We start from the raw sequence: 18,916 nt of genomic DNA, 5'->3' as shown, positions 1-18,916 counted from the left end.
TTTTTTCCGTTTATGCATTTGATAACAGAAGTGACTTTAAAATGAACAACTGAGGTGTGGAAATGTGAAATTCAGTAAGCAGTTGCCAAATTAATTTGAGTAAAATTAAGCAGCCTACTCCTTTTTACCTTCATCTGATGGCTGTAGCATTCAGTGTATTTGATTTTCCTCTTTAAATTAACCCTTTTCTGATCGTATGTCTCTTAAATTTTATTTTTATTCCACCTTGAAATATATGAAACAAGTCCCAGTTATCACTCTTTGTAGTATCTATATTTAAACAGCAATTCTGTTGCTACAAAACTAAACATATTTACCTGAAATGTTTCCAATATAAACGGTTTCTGGATGAATGGAACCCAGTGCCACGCCGCTCTTTCTCCCGCCGCCGTCCCAACCAATCAAAATGCGGCAAATGTTCTGAATTTTGAAGAGAGAAATGAAGCGCAGTCCTGCTCAAACTATATAAAATATGCTTCCTGTTATCAGCATCATAGTTGGGGGCAGTAGGGAAGTTTTTCAAGGGGAAACTGCTGGATAACTTTTAGGTTTTTTTGTCCGGTTCTTAGGGAAATTGGGAATTAAAGTGTTTTGATTTTTGTCTACAATGTGAAAGTATTAACATGATTTTGATGTATTTTGCTGTTCTTGTAGTTTTTCTCAGTTCAGAAAATATAAACATTGTCATAAAGTCAAGCAGAGTCATGCTTAAACTGAGTTTTAATCAAAAAAGTTCAACCAGTGCCCTGAGGGGTGTCTTCAGTTTCCTAAAACAAGTTGCTAGTTGGTCGGCTGCTGTCCCATATTTTGTCAACAGAAACTGTATTAGGACATTACTTCAAGTCATGGGTATACTAATTCAACATTATACACCACTCTGTAGTGAGGTGACCAGAGTTCGATTTTATTTCAGGGGAAAACCTAGAGCAATATTTTACTGCAACATTTAAAACATAAATGTAATACGTTGTTCTTTCAATCTGCGACAATTTTACTTTCTGAGTCACCAACGCATTTCATAACACAAGTCAGACAAACTGAGGTACGGAAGCGTCCGTCTGGCCTCTGAGATCCGCATCATGTCGTGACTGAACAGCTCTGGCCAGAGTCTCCAGCTGAGTTATGAAACTGTGAATCTCTTCAGCAGAGCTGTGAGTCCAAGCCAGGGGCAGGTGCGTGGGAACGGGCTTACGATCTGAAACAAAAACTGCCAGTCAGAGGACTCAATGGCGAATGACGTCTGAGCTCGTCGAAGAGAGCTGAAGTAAAAACTGACCTGTTTTTCTAATTTGACAAAGACTACCTTACTTTGTTGATCTCACCTTGGAAAAACCGGCCACTGCGTTTTCTAGCAGCAGCTCTGGACAGAGCTAACCACACAACCGTGTCAGCTCCTTGGTCCACACTGCGCAACCTGTCCCCCATCATCTGATGGAACTGAGGCATTGCTGCAGAAACAGCTGGAAACAAAAGAAAAAAAAAACATTTCTGCACATATTCTGCTTTTAACGACATCACCTGATGGATCGTACACTTTGTTAAATGTGTATGATCCATCAAAAAAAAAAAAACTCCTTTTCAGATATTTGTCCACCCTATTAAGACTGTACCTGGTGTGTCAACCCAGCCCGGATGCATGACAGAAAAGTGAATGACAGGGTTGGCTTTGGCCCAGTGTTCTGTTAGCACCACCTGCTGTCTCTAAAAAGAAACAGCACATTGTCACGTTCCTTCAAATTTCTCTAATATAACCTTAGATTTTATAGCTTAGCAAAAATACAACCGCCGTGAAAAAAGTATTAAACACCTAAAGGTGGTTCGCATTTTTCTAGCAGACTATTTGTTGGATTTTTATGTGATAAAACACAAAATTCTGCACAATTGTGAGGTGGAAAGAAAATGCATCGTTTATTTTACTTATTCTTTACAAATAGTAATCTAAAAAAATGTGTTGTGCATTAATATTTAGCTCCCATTTCTTTTGACACCCTTAAATAAAATCTGCAACCAACTACTGTCACTTACATGGTCCACCTGTGCCTAATATATTCTCAGTATAACTTTTAGTTTTTCTCTGAAGAGGAACATTAGTCGACAAAAGCTTCCACCAGGACGCCTTAGGAACACATCAGACATGTCCGTCATAAAAATCATTGGCAAATCAAAGGAGTTCAGCTAAACTGTAAATGTACAAATTAATAACTGTCCTCCCTCCTAAACTTACAGTGTAGGCAATGAAGACTTAACTCACAGAAGCAGCCTAGAGGTTCTTATGGAAAAGTGAAAGAAGGAAACCTTTGTTTGTTTTTCTTATTTATTTGATAACGTCTTACGAAGTCACAGTTAGCCATGGATCTGTAAGGGATAAAATAATCATTAGGAGGAAGCTGCCCTGGTCAAAAAATTGCATCTTTTGATTGACATGTGGAATGTGTAGCAGAAAGCTAAGAGAGCTTCGGGCTTCATCATTTGTGTCATCATCCTATGACACAAAACACATCTAAATCATTTTATTCACCAGGTATAGGGGAGCTAGTCAGAGCTGAAAAGACGATGGATGAAAACAGCTAAATACTGGAAGGAAATATGTTAGATGCCGGAAAGGACTTGAGTCTGGGAACTCGAAGCAACAACCTGAAACATACTTTGACAGCAACGGTGCACTTGTACAGATCACAGAACATTTTAATGTGTTTGAAAAGCCCAAAGTCCAGGAATATATTCATGGACACAGCCAAAACAACAACACAAGGAAATCTGCATTTTCCCTTCCTTGTGATACTCAGTGTTAGCTTGTCACATAAAATCACAATAAAATAGAGGCCATTAACTGCAATGTGGAAAAGTTCAACAGCTGTGAATACCCTCTTTCTTATATGTAAATAATATCCTTGTCTTACCTTGTTTTGTGCATAAACCATGACGCCATCAAAGTGGCCCTTCTCTGACTGCAGATCATCAGCTCTGAGACTCTGGACCAGCATGCCCCCTGAGGACACGGTGATCTAACCGCCGAGAGAGCGAACAGCAACAGCAGTGTGGTTAGACAACAGCCACTGAAGCATAGACAAAAGTGGCATTATGCAGTCCACATGATCCAGATGAAGCCTCTGTTTGTGAGTATTTATGCATGAAGTCGTACCACTCGTGGGTCCCGGCTCTTCTGCAGAAGTGGTATGAGAGACTGAGTGAGAATATACACCCCTAAAGTAACGGAAGTAAAGTTAGCAGGAACAGTGAAGTGCTGCAGGAAATCACGCTCCGACTGCTGGAATCAGCTCTCACCCATGGTGTTGGTGGCAAAGTTCATCTCCAGGCCCTCTGCATTCAGCTCTCTCTTGTGAATCATACAGCCTGCATTGTTTATCTACCACATTATGTAAAAACCATCACATCAAACACACAAAGCAAAAACTTTTAAATTGTAAAACAAGAAAAGATTTGCCATTATTCTGTATGTGGCTAAGAATAAAGATGACGACTGATGCCTACCAAGACATTCAGCGACGGATGCTCTTTCGTGAAGGCCTCAGCAAACTCCCACACTTTGCGTGTCTGGGACATGTCAACGACATGGATGTACACCTCCTACAACAACTAGAGTGAGTTTCCAACCCCCTCTAGATATAGAATTCATCTTTAATTTTGACAATTTGATGTTCAAATTTTAGTCACTCACCGCGTTCCCAGACTCAGAAACAATCTCTGACTTGGCTTCTTCTGCTCTGTCTTTGTTCCTGCACACCATGTGGACTGTTCCTCCTGGGCGACAAAATACATTTTTACAGCTTAGATCCCGATGAGAGTGCACAAACATGACCATATGACTATAGTGGGACACAGAGTGCAACTCTTTAGCTGATACCTTTCTTGGCTATAGCCATGGCTGTTGCTTTGCCAATACCACTGTTTGCTCCAGTGATCAAGAAAGATCGCCCCACTACAGAAACGTCAAGATCCTTCGTCTCAAAGTCTTTGGAAGCGGCTGCGTATCCCTTCCTGAAAAAAAAAAATTAAATAAACATACTAGTCAGCTATTGTGTGAGAGGAATATTGATTACAATGAAATAAAGGTGAAAGATTCAATCATGTATTCAGCTGTAGAGCTCTCAGCACAGCTGAAAAGAAGCCCAGCTGCACAGAATTGCTTTACTGACAAATTATAAAGAAATCCAGCAGGATATGAGGAGTTTTATAAATCTACATGAATTAAGTAAATAAAATGTTAAAATAATTCAGTCTGAAATAATAAAAAAAAGAAACTCAAAAGAGGTATATTTTTTTATTTTAAAAAATTAAGTTCATGGCCCTGGATGAATTATTTACTGTTAAACATGGGGTACTATTTTCACATAGTGTCAGGTTGGTTTTGATAGCTTTTTCTGTCCTAGATGAATGAATTCTAATATCTAGGACTTGAACTAAAACTTATTTAATGATCTGAAATATGTAAGTATGACAGGATAGAAGAAAGGTAAAATAAACAGTTTCAAAAACAGAAGTCAGATCTAAAATCACTGTGACATCAACATTACCAAACCTTACAGCTAATAACTAATTTTAAAACTTTTAAAGACTATTTCTGTGCTGTGGTTGGATTTTAAAACCAGATGGTAACTTTTGAAAATGGGAATCAAGATATGGCTGCATTTGTTCATAAACAACCTTCTCCAAGATTGACGCTGTTTTAGCGTCAGTAGAGATGTGTCATCCTCAAGACACACCAGCTGTCAATAGATCCATTGTGATTGAACATAAAGACCAGTTTGTGTTGTGATTTGTGCCACACAGTGATCAGACCTTTGATTTGACCGTGTCAGGCAACAATTACAGCTACAGAACAAGCTATGACACAAAACACATCTAAATAGCCAAACAAAACGTTATAATTTGAACCAACATCCAGTCCATTAGTGACAAAGCATCTTTTTTTATATATATCCAGATCTCAGATCAGCATCAAAGTGATATTGTAGCTACTAACCTTGTGTACTGTTGGATCCCATTCAAAAACCAGATGGCGTTTCGGTAAATAGACATGATATGAAGTGGACAACAGCTCCCAGTGCAGTGGACCAACCAGTTCCCCTGTTTCTTTCTCAACCACTGAGACGGATTGGCATCACATGAAACGGACGCAGGAGCAATATGCTGCTCCCTACCGATCATCAGTTGCAACAGCATCGAAGCGGACCAGCTGACAGTCATTTGCTAAACTTTTATCAGTTCATTCATTTACATTTCACGCAGCGCGCTCCTGGGTGCGCTGATCCCTGTAACACAGGCCTGACAGTGACCAATCCAGATGCTTGTAAGTTGTGATGACGCGCCGTTCCTACGGAGGCCAGCAGGGCGGGGTTAAACTGGATTTTTCTCACTGGTTGCACTTCGCGGAGGGTAGATATGTTTTCAGCCTGGCCGTCTGACCCTTTGTGAGGGTTAAAGTGTATACTTTCTTGTTTTTGATAGCGTTCGTGTCTCTTGGCCCAGCGTCAAAAATGGTAAGTACTTTAAAAGCTAGTTTGTGCGCATGGCTGTAGCTGTAAAGTGGCCGCAGCCCGCTGGGCTATTCACCTGTCTCACCTGACAACAGGTGGCTAACACTGGAGCGCTGCCTAGTCACTTCCTCGAACACCGTAGCTGGTTTGTTTTGTCGGGCTTCCAAATAATTTACGCTATTTGCTTATATTGAGGCAAATTTACGAGTTTCAGTCCAATTTTGAGAACGGTGAAAAGAAAGGTGTTAGTTTGCTCCCACCGGTGGATTCCTTAAAACAGGTTTCGTCGCTTTTCTGTAGGTGTCCTGCCCTTAATGGCAGTTTAATGCTTTACATATTAATTTGCCTGCTGTGAACAGGGACACTCACGAAACTTGTAGTTTTTCTGCTTAATGTTAAACTATGTGGTTGTACATTAAGAAAAAAATGCTGCTAATTTTCCTTCTGTTTTATTAATTTCATTTCCTGACAAGTTTCAAATACTGGAAATACTTGTATGTCCACTTTTTGAGGTCCTTTTGAATTCTGTCATTGTTCTTTTTTCTCTATTGTCTGCATGTGTTGCTTTGTGGGGTGGAAAGGGTATTCAGAACAAGGTTAAGTTTTTTTATTTTTATTTTTATTTTTTTTATGGGGCTCTATGCAGATTTGGACCCCATCTACGGTCAAGCCACAAGGGCATCAATAATATCTGTTTTGAATGCTTGGTTATTTGTTTGCATATTGTGGATTATCAACCCTAAATTTCTTTGTTTACCATTAAGTAAACAGTTAAATTAATTTATGTGTTTTGATTGACTCTCAAAATGTTGACTTCATATTATTTATTATATATTCCACTAATGATTTATTAAGCTAATCTCTCAGCTCATTTCAATTTTGTTTCTCTCTAAACTTTTATTGCATGCCAGAAAAACAAAGTGCAAATGAAAACTTTATATACATAAATCAGACTGACACTGTCATAGTTTCATGGTTTCTTTATTCTTGCGTCATTAAATTATTCATCATTAAAATTATTACTCAGATGGTGATGCGGATTGACAGCTGACGTTACAAGGAGCCCACAGAAAACTCAACTCTAACCCCCGCTGACTGCAGCCAGGGGGCTTCTGTACACAACTGTCACTTTTACTGAAACATTCATGAAGCTGAGAACGACAAATTTGTTAAAATTATGTGTTGGCTCTAAATATTTTTCTCAAGAAATCATTACAGTCGAAACCATCAGTTATGACGCCTAGTTGCAGCGTCCCTTACGTAAGTTGCTATTAATAAATTGCCAAGGTTATTTGTCTGACGACTCAGTTTGTCTGGGAAACATGTTTCAATTTAGAGCCAGAAAAGCCTCAAATCATGACCTTACACCCGCGAATGGACGTAAGGACATTTAGTGATGTATAAATCTGCATAAACAGCAGAATTCATTAATAAGTCATCTCCAATACATTCCTTAGAAAAGGTACAATTTGTACATTTCTGAAGATCTTTAAAAATACTTTCATAATTGTCATTTTCCTATTTATTTTTAATAAATGTAAATACAGATGACACCTGTAATATGTGTGAGACGTTGGCTCCTTTTTGAAGGCTGGGCTTGGGACCCAGTGCAGGAGCTTGGCTTGGTTTGCTTCTGTCACGGGGCCTGTTCAGTGCCTTTATTAAAACACAAATAGGTTCAAGTTTCTTTATTGAAAACATACATTTACCAAATGTGTAAATATGTACCGTTTCAGGTGTAAAAGCATGGCTTGCAAATTAAAAAAAAAAACAAAAAAAAACAGTTAAGCAAATTTTTCTATGCAACAAGATGGTCTCACAGTTGATAGATGTTACGTAGTCAAGTTAAATCCAGAGGTTAGTCAAAAAGTTGGGAGGAAAAAGAAAATAATTTAGCAAAGAAAAAATAAAATTACACATGCATACACACAGTCACATGCATATCTCATGTTTTTATACATATCCAAGGTGTGAGGTGAAGTACAGCTTGAGGGTTTAACTAATTGACCTTCTATTTGGACTAAAGCATAGTTAAAACTTAAGATTTCTTCTTTAAATGCACATTTATTTTTCATTGTTTTAATGGCTTTTTAGAAGATTTAAGAGCAGGCTTTGCCAAATGTTCTCATTCGTGCCGAGGAAACTCTCCTGTTAATACAGTGAAATGTGTCCACTGCATAAAGAGAATTGGTACAACTATTATGTGTAATTTTGAGGGTTTTTTATATATATATATATATATATATATATATATATATATAAATGAAACATGTTAAAGCATTCCTCTTGACTACCGATTACAGTGAATGAATAACTTATCATGGCTTTATTAGGTTTCAATTTTGGTGATTCAGACATAACATCCCCCCCCCCCGCTGACTGTCTGTGTTGTCAGATGCGTTTCCTGCTGCTCTTCAGTCGCCAAGGGCGCCTGCGTCTGCAGAAGTGGTACACGGCTATATCAGAGCGCGAGAAGAAGAAGATCATAAGGGAGATGACAACCATGGTCTTAGCAAGGCAGCCGCGCACCTGCAACTTCCTTCAGTGGAAAGACCTGAAGATTGTTTATAAGAGGCGAGTCACTCTCTCGCATGTCTGCTCAAGCAGCTCAAATTAGTAGACGGGTTTTAGTAGATGGATCATTAGAGTTTCTCTCTGATAGTGAAGCTTTGTGTTGTGTAATATGTGTTTGTCCATCACCACCTGACAAATGCCTTTGTTCTCTTCGTAGGTATGCAAGCTTATATTTCTGTTTGGGCGTGGAGCATGAGGAGAATGAGCTTTTAGCCCTGGAGATTATTCACCGCTATGTAGAGCTGCTGGACAAATACTTTGGCAATGTACGTCACTCTATTTTTAAATTTTTTTCAAAGTTTTCTTTAAGCTGTTTATACAGGGCCAGCCACAATTATTGGCATCACTGTTGTGACCACTTTTGCCAGTAGACAATTTCATAAGGTTTAATCAAGCAGAGAGAACAATCTGGGCGTTCTGGGTTCTCTCTTGCCTTTCAGCTCACCTTGAGATTTTTTTACCATCCCCCTCACTGCACTTATTTTACTTCATTTATTATAAGTTAAAAGAAAGCGGAGCCAATAATTGTGCTATTAAAAACAATTGTTTGATAATGTGGATTTTTTCCCCCCCCATCTAATCACTAAATGTACTTGAGTTAAATATTGGAATTTCCTGAATTCTAGATGAAAGTATGAGTTTATCTAAAAGCTGTTTAGACATCTTTAACAGAAGTGTCAATAGATAATGTGGCAGACACTGCATTTACTTTTGTATGTTTAACTTTGATGTAGTATAAAAAGCAATAAATTATGTGTGCTGTGCAGATTTGATAACTTCAATAACTGGCATCATATCCTCTCTCAGGTGTGTGAGTTGGACATAATCTTCAACTTTGAGAAAGCCTATTTTATCCTGGATGAGTTTTTAATGGGAGGAGAGATCCAGGAAACCTCTAAACAGATTGTGAATCGAGCCATCGAATCCTCAGACATGTTACAAGAGGTAAGATGCATGAGCACACATGGATGCACACGCACGCACACACACACACACCCATGCACACACATTTTTTATTCTAATGCTGTGTGAGCATGTAACTTCTGTTGCATGCCTCAGTGATTTTTAAAGCACTAGTGACACATTTTTAGATTAAAACATCTGTTGTGTGTGTCTATTTATTTGATTTTTTTCTAAAGTTGTGGTTGTGGGGTAATCCAAATCTACAAAACTGGGTGTTTGAAGATTTCTCTCTACAACAACGCTTCTTTTAAAATACTACTTTATGCTCTGAAATGAGAGTGCAAGTTTACTGAGTGAATGTAGTGCGGTTAGTTTTCCTGTAGCGAGTTCAATGAATAGGTGCAGCTCAGTCCCTATTGTGTCTTTGTTTTCCTCATAGCTTAAAGACGTTTTAATGTTAGTGGCCCCTCCTGTTTTATAGATTTGTGCTTGCGCTGCTGTTTGTCCTGCCCCTCCTTTTCCAGCGTGCATATCTGCCTCTTCCTCAGCCAGGGTCACTGCGAGTGAGAAGCAGATTCTGCTGGAATTTGGAGTGAACTTTAGTGTTTGCCTGGTGCTTCCTGCTCCCACCCCTTCCTCTGTGCTCGTGGTTGTGTGGTACAGTGTTAGCCTAACTGGGTGTGTTGTCCTGTGCTTCTGACTAGGGCTGACTAACACTTCTAATCTAGAGTTGGATGATGTTCAGTTTAGCCTCCCTTTATTCATTTTGACCATTATCACTTCAGGATGACCACAGTGAGTGGTATGAGGTGGAGCTGTTTGGATGACCTTGAATATGGACAGACAGGTTAGATGGTGTGCTTGTGTTAGTTAACCTGCTGTGTGTTGGCACTGAATTGGAGGTGATGTGTAGGTGTGTGCCTGTGAATATTAAGAATTAAGTGTATAATTTTGCATGTTTGTTTTTTAAAAATAAAAGCTGATATTCTCTTCTTACCTCTGATGTGCCTTTTTCTCAGACCATGGAGGAGTATATGAGCAAACCTGCGTTTTAACTGTTGGGAAAGGAGGATGTGAACTTCGTGGAGGACTCCACAACCTGGATGTACTGTAAATGGGTCATGAAGTTTCTAAAAAAATTAGCTTCATTTAATCTATTTTTTCTTTCTTTTTTTTTTTTTTTTCAAAAACTTTGGAATGCGCAGGATTATTTTTCGAACTCATTTATAATGGATTTGAATGATATTACAAATAGACGATAAAGTTTTTGTTCTTTTTTTTTCTAGAATTAGAATTGTGATTCGTTCATATGAAAATCATACCTTTTAATATATTGACATTTTCACTCTTAGAAAAGTTTTTTTTTTTGTTTTTTTTTTCCAAGTGTGCTACTATTTTGACTTTCACCCTACTAAAATGTTTTTTTTTTCAAGTGTACTACTCAGATGTTTCACTCAAAATTTTCACTAGCAAAATGCCCACTTATAAAATATTTTTTACATTTTGTAATCTATAAACCTTACCACGTGTGAGATTTTACAATGCACATTTTCGATTAAAGTGTATATTTTGATACAAAAAGCTTTTCAGTCGTATGATCTTTCAAAACTGTGTAGACTGTGATTCGTGTCTGTTTCTCAATAAGGCAACAGAACTCAGCAAGAAGAAAAATAATACATCTGATGCTTTATTCGTCTGTGATTGATCACACGTTGTTGAACATGTACAAAATGGTTTAAAAATGAGCATACGTAGCACAACCACTGTTAGGCCAACGACACAGAGCTTTGCAGTATGAAAGGGTTAGAAGGCAGGCGACGGTCTGATATTTAGACTTAGAAATAATTACTCCATAACATGAAATCCACTAACCCTGAATATGTCAAGAGTCACAACACTCGCCCTCAGCCCTGACAAACAATAATTATTCTCAAGTAAAGCTTGACTGTTTTTTTTTAAAGGCCCATTCAGATTTGTACCTAATAATTTACATTTATATTCACATATGTTAATAAATAGTTCTACATAGATGAAAATAAGCCATTTTTACTTTTTACTCTGTTGGTTAAACTATAGGGCTGTTGCAAACACCAGTAAATGTAAACTTAACATCACACAACTTTTCATCTGATTTGATTGTAGTTGATCGTTAGGCTTACCGAGAACTCGCATCTCTACCTCACTGGGTGCACCTTTAATTTCCTGTGATGTATTAGAATATTTCTAGGATGTTCTTGCAGCAAGTAGGGACAGTCATTGATAAAATCATAGTTTACTTCTAAAGTTACTATATTTATATATATATATATAATTGTCATTAGTGATTATTAATACCAGCTATAGTTCATATAATAGAAATGTGTAAACTAGATCACGTCCACCAAACGTTATTTCTGAGACAGTAGAAATACTACATATTCATAATAATGCATCTTGCAGGGAGGGGTGGGGAGAGATCAGATTACATCCCGGCCGCTTTTATCTCACGGCGCTCCTCCTCTTCCTTTGCGGTTTGAGGAGCGGAGGTCTTGGCCGTCACCTCCTCCTTTCCCTGTACCTCTGCGGGGTTCGCCTTCTCCTCCGTTTGCTCCGCGGTTTCCCTCTTGGCCACTGGCCGTGCCTCAGTGTCTGCTTGCTCCATGTAGTCCTTCATGGCGCGCTCGTACAGCTCGTAGGGGAACTGTCCCTTCAGCTGCGCCTGGGTGTCCCGCTTGGTGATGGTGTTGGGGTACTCTGTGAGGATTTTGGCCGCCAGATAGGTGGTCACCTCGTCCTCTACGTCGCCGCCGTCGTCGTCGTCTTCGTCGTTGACGTCGGCCTGACGCTTTAGGGGCATCTTGTTGAGTTCCGACAGGAACAGGTTCTCTCGGCGTCCGGAGGGTGACGGGATTTTAACCGGGACTGCGCCGGCGCTCGTCGCTGCTGAGATTCTGTCTGTGGAGGAGGGAGTCTTTATGGGTCTCTGCACAACGGGGTATTCGTTGCTGATGGTCTCCACCCCGATGATGTCCAGAAAGTCCTCTCTGTCCATGTCTTCGGGAGCAGGCTTGCTTTTCAGCGGCAGCCTGCGGCTGAAGTACCTGATTTTGGGGGTCTGGCCGGCCGTGTAGCGAGTTAAGGTTTGGGGGTCGCGGTGGAGCTTCCTGAGCTCCTCCGTGAGCAGCATGTCGATGAGGTCTTGAGGGGGAACGTGGAGCTTGAGGGAAAGCTCCAGCAGCTCTTTCACTGTCCGGGGATCCACGATGGAGGGGCGGATCAGCCTCTTCCTCTGATCTCCGGTCTGATCCCTCTTCTGCGTCTGATCGCTCATCTCCAGGACCTTCAACAGGTAGTAATCTACGAGTTTAGTGTCATCGTCAGCATCCTCTTGGTTTTGGTTGGCACGGCGTTGCATCTCCTCGCGCTCTGCTTCCTCCTGTTCATTGAGCGCCCTGTCCATCTCTTCGTGGCTCCTGTTCACCATCTCCTCGGTCTCCTCCCTCTCCTCTACGGGGACCCACTCCTCTCCTCCAGCTATTTCCTGAGTAAGCCCATCCCGCCCTTCTTCGTCGTCGTCCCCGAACACACCCCTCTTTTGGTTGGGGACTGCGGCCATCCTCCCCAGTTCATCGAAGATGGATCTCAGATTGGCCAGGCTCTGAGGGGTATACTGCTCGTCCAGATCTTCTGTTGCGCGCTTGGCTGCGTCTGTGTTCTCTTCATCTTCAAACATCAGTGGATACTTCTTGTGGGGTCTGGGGAAATTGCCATAGTCTGCTGGTGCACTTTCAGGTGCTTCAGTGTCTTTGGTGCGGTGCCTGTGCGTTCGGCGGTCGCTCCTGGGATCTTTACCAGCCTGATCCTGGAGGGTCTTGAGCATCGCCTTCATCAGCTGTTCAGCGGTTATGTCCGGGCCCTGGATGCCGGGGTTCGACTGGCGGTCCCCGGGAACCTCATCTTGTTGCGAGGCGAGTTGAAGCAAAATCTTGAATTTTTCCACCTCATCATAATTCGCGGGCTCGGGTCGGCCGCCGTTTCGCTGCTTCAGGTTTTCAATGTACTCCAGGGCTTTGATCAAGTCGGAGCTGGGTGAAAAGGCAGCCGGTTGCCCCTCGCTCTCCCCGCCCCGGAGCCTGTAGTGACGGGGAAGAGACGCAGCTTGCACGGCGCATCCGTGGAGAAGGAAGGCGAGCAGGACCACGGCTCCCCCCGCGGGCAACTTGTGGTGGAAATGCAGCATTATAGGCAAATGTATTACCTGTAAAATGAAACCAGAACGGGATTAGGAACCAGATCCTCAGGGATGGATGCGTTTTAAGAGATAATTCAGCGCATTCTAAGGCGAAAGTGCGTAAGCCAGTGTGTTTTGATCCAAGGTTGATCACATCAGGGAGTTACGCTGATGTGATGCTGAGCGCGTTACATGTACATCACTGGATGAGTCACTCCCTGCGTTGTTACGGGCAACCTCAACATTACGTTTACACCTGTTAGCGCCCTATAAAACCTAACACAACACGTATCGTATTTCATAGCCTGTAAGCAACAACGTGCTTTCAATATTAAGACGAACCGTTCCAGTAAATCCATAAGTCTCACTCGAAAACGCCCAAAAGCGAAACTATCATGCATAATACAATCGAGAAGCACATTTATATAAACTAATAACGGTTAGTTAAAACATAAAATATGATTTCGTTACCTTTGGTAATAAAGCTCAGACAGCAGTGAGGGTGTATGGCATCTCCTCAGGAACGGTGCTGATTCGCTTCTGTTTTCAGCACTTGGACAGCTCCTCCTGTTATATGAGGCACCACCTGACCAACGCGTCATCAAACAACACACGCAAAAGCTGATCCTAAAAAGTCCTTATAAATGATTCAGGTATAAGATATGGCAGACTAACGAGTCTGCTGTACTAAAATAGACCCTGTGTGTTGTTTGCAGCGTTGCACCTTTCTGTAGATGCTACGCTGGAGAGATGTTTAATGATCACGAGGACTTCTGCTTCTTCTCTTTAAAAAAAATAAAGGATGTTTGTGTTAATATTGAAATGACAAACACAGGTTTCACTCGTCAAAAAAATGGACTGTAGGGTAATTACATTTTTACTTTAATCTTAGTCTTTAATCTGATGCTTTGCTGATAACTGACATTTATTTTGATACTCTTTCATTATGATTTTTTTTACCCCCCCCCCCCCCCATTTTTGCGATTATGATTCAATTTAATTTAGTCTTCTCTGTCGTTGGCTTGCATCGTGGCATTTCAAGAGTTAACTTCTCCAGCGATGACTCACAGGGCTCAACGCGCCGCGGAGCTGCTGTCGCAGTTGAGCAGCCCTTCATCCCCTCCTCCCTGCGCTGATGGTGATGAACACCCTCCTGTCGGCTGGGGGCCAAAACCCCAGCATTCCGCAGGTCGACGAGATAAAGGGGCCACAGCACGCCAGCTGCCAATTAAAGGTCAGGGACGGGCGGTGACATAGTTTATGGAGAGATCAAAAGCTGTAATCAACACCTTCTTCTTTTAATATCTTCCCATGGAACATCTGTGATGATCACCAAAACAATGCTGCTTCATCATCCTAACCTTCTGTAGCCGCAGTCCACAACACTGCTTGGTACAAATGGATTTTTAAAAAATGAAAAGGAAAAAACAAACAAACAAAACGTTTGGTTTAATGCTACTAAAGCAAACGCACCGTGTTTCAATTCTTAGTATTTACATAGATTCATAAAATAATTAATTTTGTAATCGGAGCTGGTTTTGCCCAATGTTTGACTTCTTATGTTGTGTTCAAGTTTCCTCGGAAGTCGGAGCTTCGATGTGTGAATGACGTCACACACGACTAGAAAGCCAGCATGATTGCTAATCACTGTGCCACTGATGACTATTTCTAATGCAATACGTCAAATTTCTTTTAAGTTATGTTTGATATGCAGCATTTATATGACAGCCAAAACTTGATTATGTTATAAAATGTCTTTCACAAAATGGAGAAAAACAGTTAGTGCCTTGATAGTTTGCACTAAGAATGATCAAATTATACTGTTTTTGGGTGTTTAACCAGACAATTCTTAACTTGGCTGTGATGCATTCCCAGACCTAATCTTTCACTTACTGGGCAAAGGACTTCCAGCCATCCAAGTTGCAAACCCCAAACCACAGGATGTTAGGGATGCATTTCTAACTGGGAATTTGGAAAATCCTAATAGAGCACACCATTATTGCCCCCAGAACCCCAAAAAAATATCTTGGAGTCACTCCAGATCCCAAATCTCCACTAGAGCCTCCAAATTGATTCCCACTATTACTATCCCCTAACACTGAGGAGCACTTTTGTATGTACACAAAAGTGCTCCTCTATTTCAGCCATGCTCTGCCTAGTTTCACCATCCTTTACCCGTTTCTCTTCATACCTAGAGAAGTACAAACAAAACGTGGTCGCTTAATATCTCCACTCCCTTCTCAGGAGCAATTACAAAGCGTGACATTTTGACCAAGGTGACGTTGACGACGCTAGAGGAGCTTTCTTGTTTTCAATTGAACGTGCCTTTACCCGCCTGCCCCCTTGGGCCGAAGAGCTATAGAAAGCTTCCTGACATTCATAAGCACAATAATCCATTTTCCTGATGCTGTGTGCCGTTGTTCACCTCAGCTGTGAATGTGTGTGTGTGAGAGGGTAGTCGAGTTAATTGGCAGAAAAAGACAATTAGAGGTGTGGTATTTCATTTAAGCTTTATAGGATAATTCCATTTTATTAATCCTTGTGTTTTTATACAACTCTCTGCAAAAATCGCCTTCATGCTGAGAGGAGCACTCCACATTTACAGTCACTTCAAACTGATCGTTATCATGACGTTCTCTTGGTTTCATTAAGAAAGTGATTATGTTCGTTGTCTCCCATCAGTGTTACTGAAGAAGCAGGTCTGTCCTTCCCACACACAGTAAAATGGAAATAGCTTACAGCTCATTTACAGATCATGACGGAGTCTAATGAAAATGTCTTGGAGTGACTGTGATGGATGTTTCCCACACATCGGTAGCTGTGACAACAAATAATGGAGTGGAATATTCCATTTGCTGAAGCCTGTCAGTTGTTGTCCATTTACAGCCAACAGTTTACAGTGTAAATACACACGAGCACATAGATTTTTTTTAAATTTATATTTATTTTTTTGTCCAACTGAACATAATTACCTATGTCGTAGTTCAAGTATGCAACTTTTTTTTTTTTTTTTTTGGTAGATATGTTTTTTTTCTTTAGACACACTTCTGCCATCGTCTTGGATTTGGATCAGTCGTGAGACGTGGCAAGCTGTTAAACATCTGCTGAGGCTCCATAGGCATCATTCAGATCTGTGTGTTTATCTGCTGTGCTTGTTATTTAACCCTCCTGGGAGCGTCGAGGATTCTAAGTAACAGATAAGATTTCTCTGAAATCATATCTCTGTGGGCTCCTGGTGGTGGTGCAACATCCACTAAATGAATCTTTGATTCCTCTCTGGGGCCTGAGATGAGCTGTCTGTGGGCATCGTTGCAGACCACTTCCCTCACTGATGAAAAAGCAAAAAAAAAAAAAAAAAAAAAAAGATTTTCGGTAATTGGTACTAATGAATCCCTTTTGTCTCAGTCTTTGTCTGCAGTTCTTTCTCCCTCTTCATCAATGAACATTGCAGCAGAGTAGAAGAGAAGGAGAATTAGGCTAATTAAATAAGGTGTTCACTCACCGTCTTAATGACTTTGTGACTTTCATCACCTCACTTTGAGGCTCTCTCTTTCATGCTCTTTTTTTTGTTGTTGTTGCTGAAACTAAATTCATCAAAGGGCAACACATACATGCTGCAACCTCCACTCCATTTATAAAAAGCTTGACAAAGAAGTCATATTATCCAACAGTGCAATCTCGTGTTTAAATTCATAAAAGTGGGGCATTATACCCCCTTCCTTTAAAATGTGGGTGTGATCAGCCTATAAGTAATTTTCAATTACATTTCACAGAAAAATTTAGAAAGGTATTTCCTTCATTTTATTTGATAAATTACATTGCTTATATCAATTTTTAAATATTTCATTTTCTCTCTTCTTGCATCACATTTCTATAATCCTTGATATGCTTAAACCGTTCATCAATAAATCAAATAATACCTCACACATATCACTGTGTATCTGCAGCATACCAAGTATACTGCTCTATTTACCTACATGCCGATCTTTTCTAGGGGGGGAGGAAGAGGAGAGGATAAACACAAAAGACATGCGTCAAACCAGATGCTTATCCAATCCAAACACATTCATGAAACTGTGCTGTTTGTTCCTCTGTGTGGCTTTGAAGCTTCAAAATCAGCTCAAGGACCAGTGAGTCATACAGAAGTTGAGGTGTTGAAAACACTGCAGCATTTCACCTTCACTTATGTGGCTGCAAATACAATAACGTTTCATAAAGTCATGTAAATACAAAAGGCTAAAAAGAATAAATCACCATGCGACAGGGAGGGGGGAGGGGGAAAAAGGGCCACCCACCACCAATCTCACCTCTTCTTCGACCCGCGAGAGCATGAAGCTTGGCACACCCGTTGTCAAGGCTTCCTTGCAGCCAATGTCTCCATGGTGACGCTGCCCTCAAAGCTTTTCAGCTGCCTCCAGCTTCATCTCCTTCCCCCAGGTTGGTGTCCTTGTCTCGTTCATTAGAGTCTTCACTTTTTTTAAAAATCTGGTCCCTTTCCCCTGGGGCTTGTGTTCATTGCTTTTTTCTTTTTTTTCTTTACCACCCAGCCCCTCCCTTTGAATGTGCCAATTACAGCAGCAAATGCATGGCCCTTGTCTTCAGGAGGAAGGTGGTTCAGGTGTAAAGACGGAAGTGATTAGAGCCACAATGTGTTAGCTGAGCCATTAGGTCAAAGGAGTAGACTGAAGGAACTACAAAACTTGACATCGTCCATGCAGTAAAGCAGCTGAAGTTCTGCCTAATGGATTCAAAGTCTGATAATTAGATTAGACTGCTGCTACTGAGCATTCATTACTTTTTATTAAGATTAATCAGCTTGTCTTTTTGTTTAAGATAATCAAATCATTATTTTCTTTTACTGATATTCAAAAGTACATTTATTCTGCTTCTCTTGTTTGACAAAACTGATTTCCCTTCATAGATCCAGGAGCTCTTCAAAACCAGCCAGTTAGATCTTGTTTGTTCAATCAGCGTCACTGAAGAACTGTGACTGATTTCGCAGGATTGCCGTGCCAGACGTTTCCTGGCCAGCGTTTTCTACTTCCAGGAATCCTGTCTAGTTTCTTGGCAACTTGATCTCAACTAAAAGTGATTTGAAAACATAAATGGTGCACAGGAATTTTTACCCTGCAGTTATTACCACAATCCTCTTTTTCTCCATGTCAAGTCATGCTCCAGCTTTTTGGCATACACTCTATACAGGATGTGTGTAGTGTGTGTGTAAGATGGTTGTGGGGGGTGTTCTTCTGTTTTGCCCACAATACCTATTCTCACAACACATCTTGTAGGCTTTTCACCGGGTTATTTTTGGCTAGATACATCCTGTGGTTTTGAATAAAACCTGTCCCTAAAATCTTTGTTTTACTTGGATTAAACTGCAAAAATTAATCTCCTGTCAAGGAAATTTTGGAAAACTAGTCGTATTTTTCCAAAATGCAACTATTTTGGCAAAATGCAGATATTGTAATTTTCTTTCATTAGTTTGTCCTGGTAGTGCTGCAAAAAGCCTCTAGTTGATCCAAACATGTTGCAAGAAGAATTCACACATGAACTAAAGTCAGACATTCTCCTGTCAGCCATTAGCTGTCAAATCCTTTACATGTAAAATCTTTAAAACTGAGAACGAGCTACAGTTTTTGCTACTACCTCACACTTATTTACTAACTAGAGAGGCTTTTTTCTGGCCAAAGTATTCGTGCCTCTAAAATATTTTATCTACAAAGTAAAGCTG

The 18,916-nt window shown here is 40.6% G+C and overlaps 3 protein-coding genes across 5 annotated transcripts; 1 reads left to right on the top strand and 2 right to left on the bottom strand.

The window, feature by feature from the left end:
- Positions 1–883: 883 nt before the first annotated feature.
- LOC106931450 (dehydrogenase/reductase SDR family member 12-like) lies at positions 884–5,252 on the bottom strand. Of its 2 annotated transcripts, XM_015009587.2 has the most exons (10): positions 4,985–5,252; positions 3,866–3,999; positions 3,680–3,762; positions 3,493–3,588; positions 3,286–3,367; positions 3,143–3,204; positions 2,901–3,005; positions 1,611–1,701; positions 1,323–1,460; positions 884–1,195 (listed from the first exon to the last, which is right to left on the bottom strand). In XM_015009587.2, exons 1-10 carry the CDS (start codon positions 5,206–5,208, stop codon positions 1,029–1,031), a joined length of 1,182 nt encoding a protein of 393 aa, XP_014865073.2. In that variant the 5' UTR covers positions 5,209–5,252; the 3' UTR covers positions 884–1,028. The 2 variants fall into 2 exon arrangements, with proteins under 2 accessions (XP_014865073.2, XP_014865074.2); XM_015009588.2 differs by lacking the exons at positions 3,143–3,204; positions 3,286–3,367.
- A 111-nt stretch (positions 5,253–5,363) lies between these two features.
- On the top strand, positions 5,364–10,556 carry ap1s3b (adaptor related protein complex 1 subunit sigma 3b). 2 transcript variants are annotated; one of them, XM_015009594.2, is made up of 6 exons: positions 5,364–5,501; positions 7,894–8,072; positions 8,230–8,338; positions 8,880–9,017; positions 9,761–9,822; positions 9,995–10,556. In XM_015009594.2, the coding sequence occupies exons 1-5, from the start codon at positions 5,499–5,501 to the stop codon at positions 9,800–9,802; spliced, it is 471 nt and encodes a 156-aa protein (XP_014865080.1). In that variant the 5' UTR covers positions 5,364–5,498; the 3' UTR covers positions 9,803–9,822; positions 9,995–10,556. The 2 variants fall into 2 exon arrangements, with proteins under 2 accessions (XP_014865080.1, XP_014865081.1); XM_015009595.2 differs by lacking the exon at positions 9,761–9,822.
- An 85-nt stretch (positions 10,557–10,641) lies between these two features.
- scg2b (secretogranin II b) lies at positions 10,642–13,348 on the bottom strand. Its single transcript, XM_015009586.2, has one exon. It carries the CDS (start codon positions 13,192–13,194, stop codon positions 11,437–11,439), a length of 1,758 nt encoding a protein of 585 aa, XP_014865072.1. The 5' UTR covers positions 13,195–13,348; the 3' UTR covers positions 10,642–11,436.
- Positions 13,349–18,916: the final 5,568 nt, after the last annotated feature.

Source organism: Poecilia mexicana, unplaced genomic scaffold, assembly GCF_051168715.1.
Source record: "Poecilia mexicana isolate PSO_F unplaced genomic scaffold, ASM5116871v1 scaffold_17, whole genome shotgun sequence".
NCBI lineage: Eukaryota > Metazoa > Chordata > Actinopteri > Cyprinodontiformes > Poeciliidae > Poecilia > Poecilia mexicana.
The sequence above is the reverse complement of the archived record's forward strand: the minus strand, read 5'-3'. Positions and strand labels throughout refer to the sequence as shown.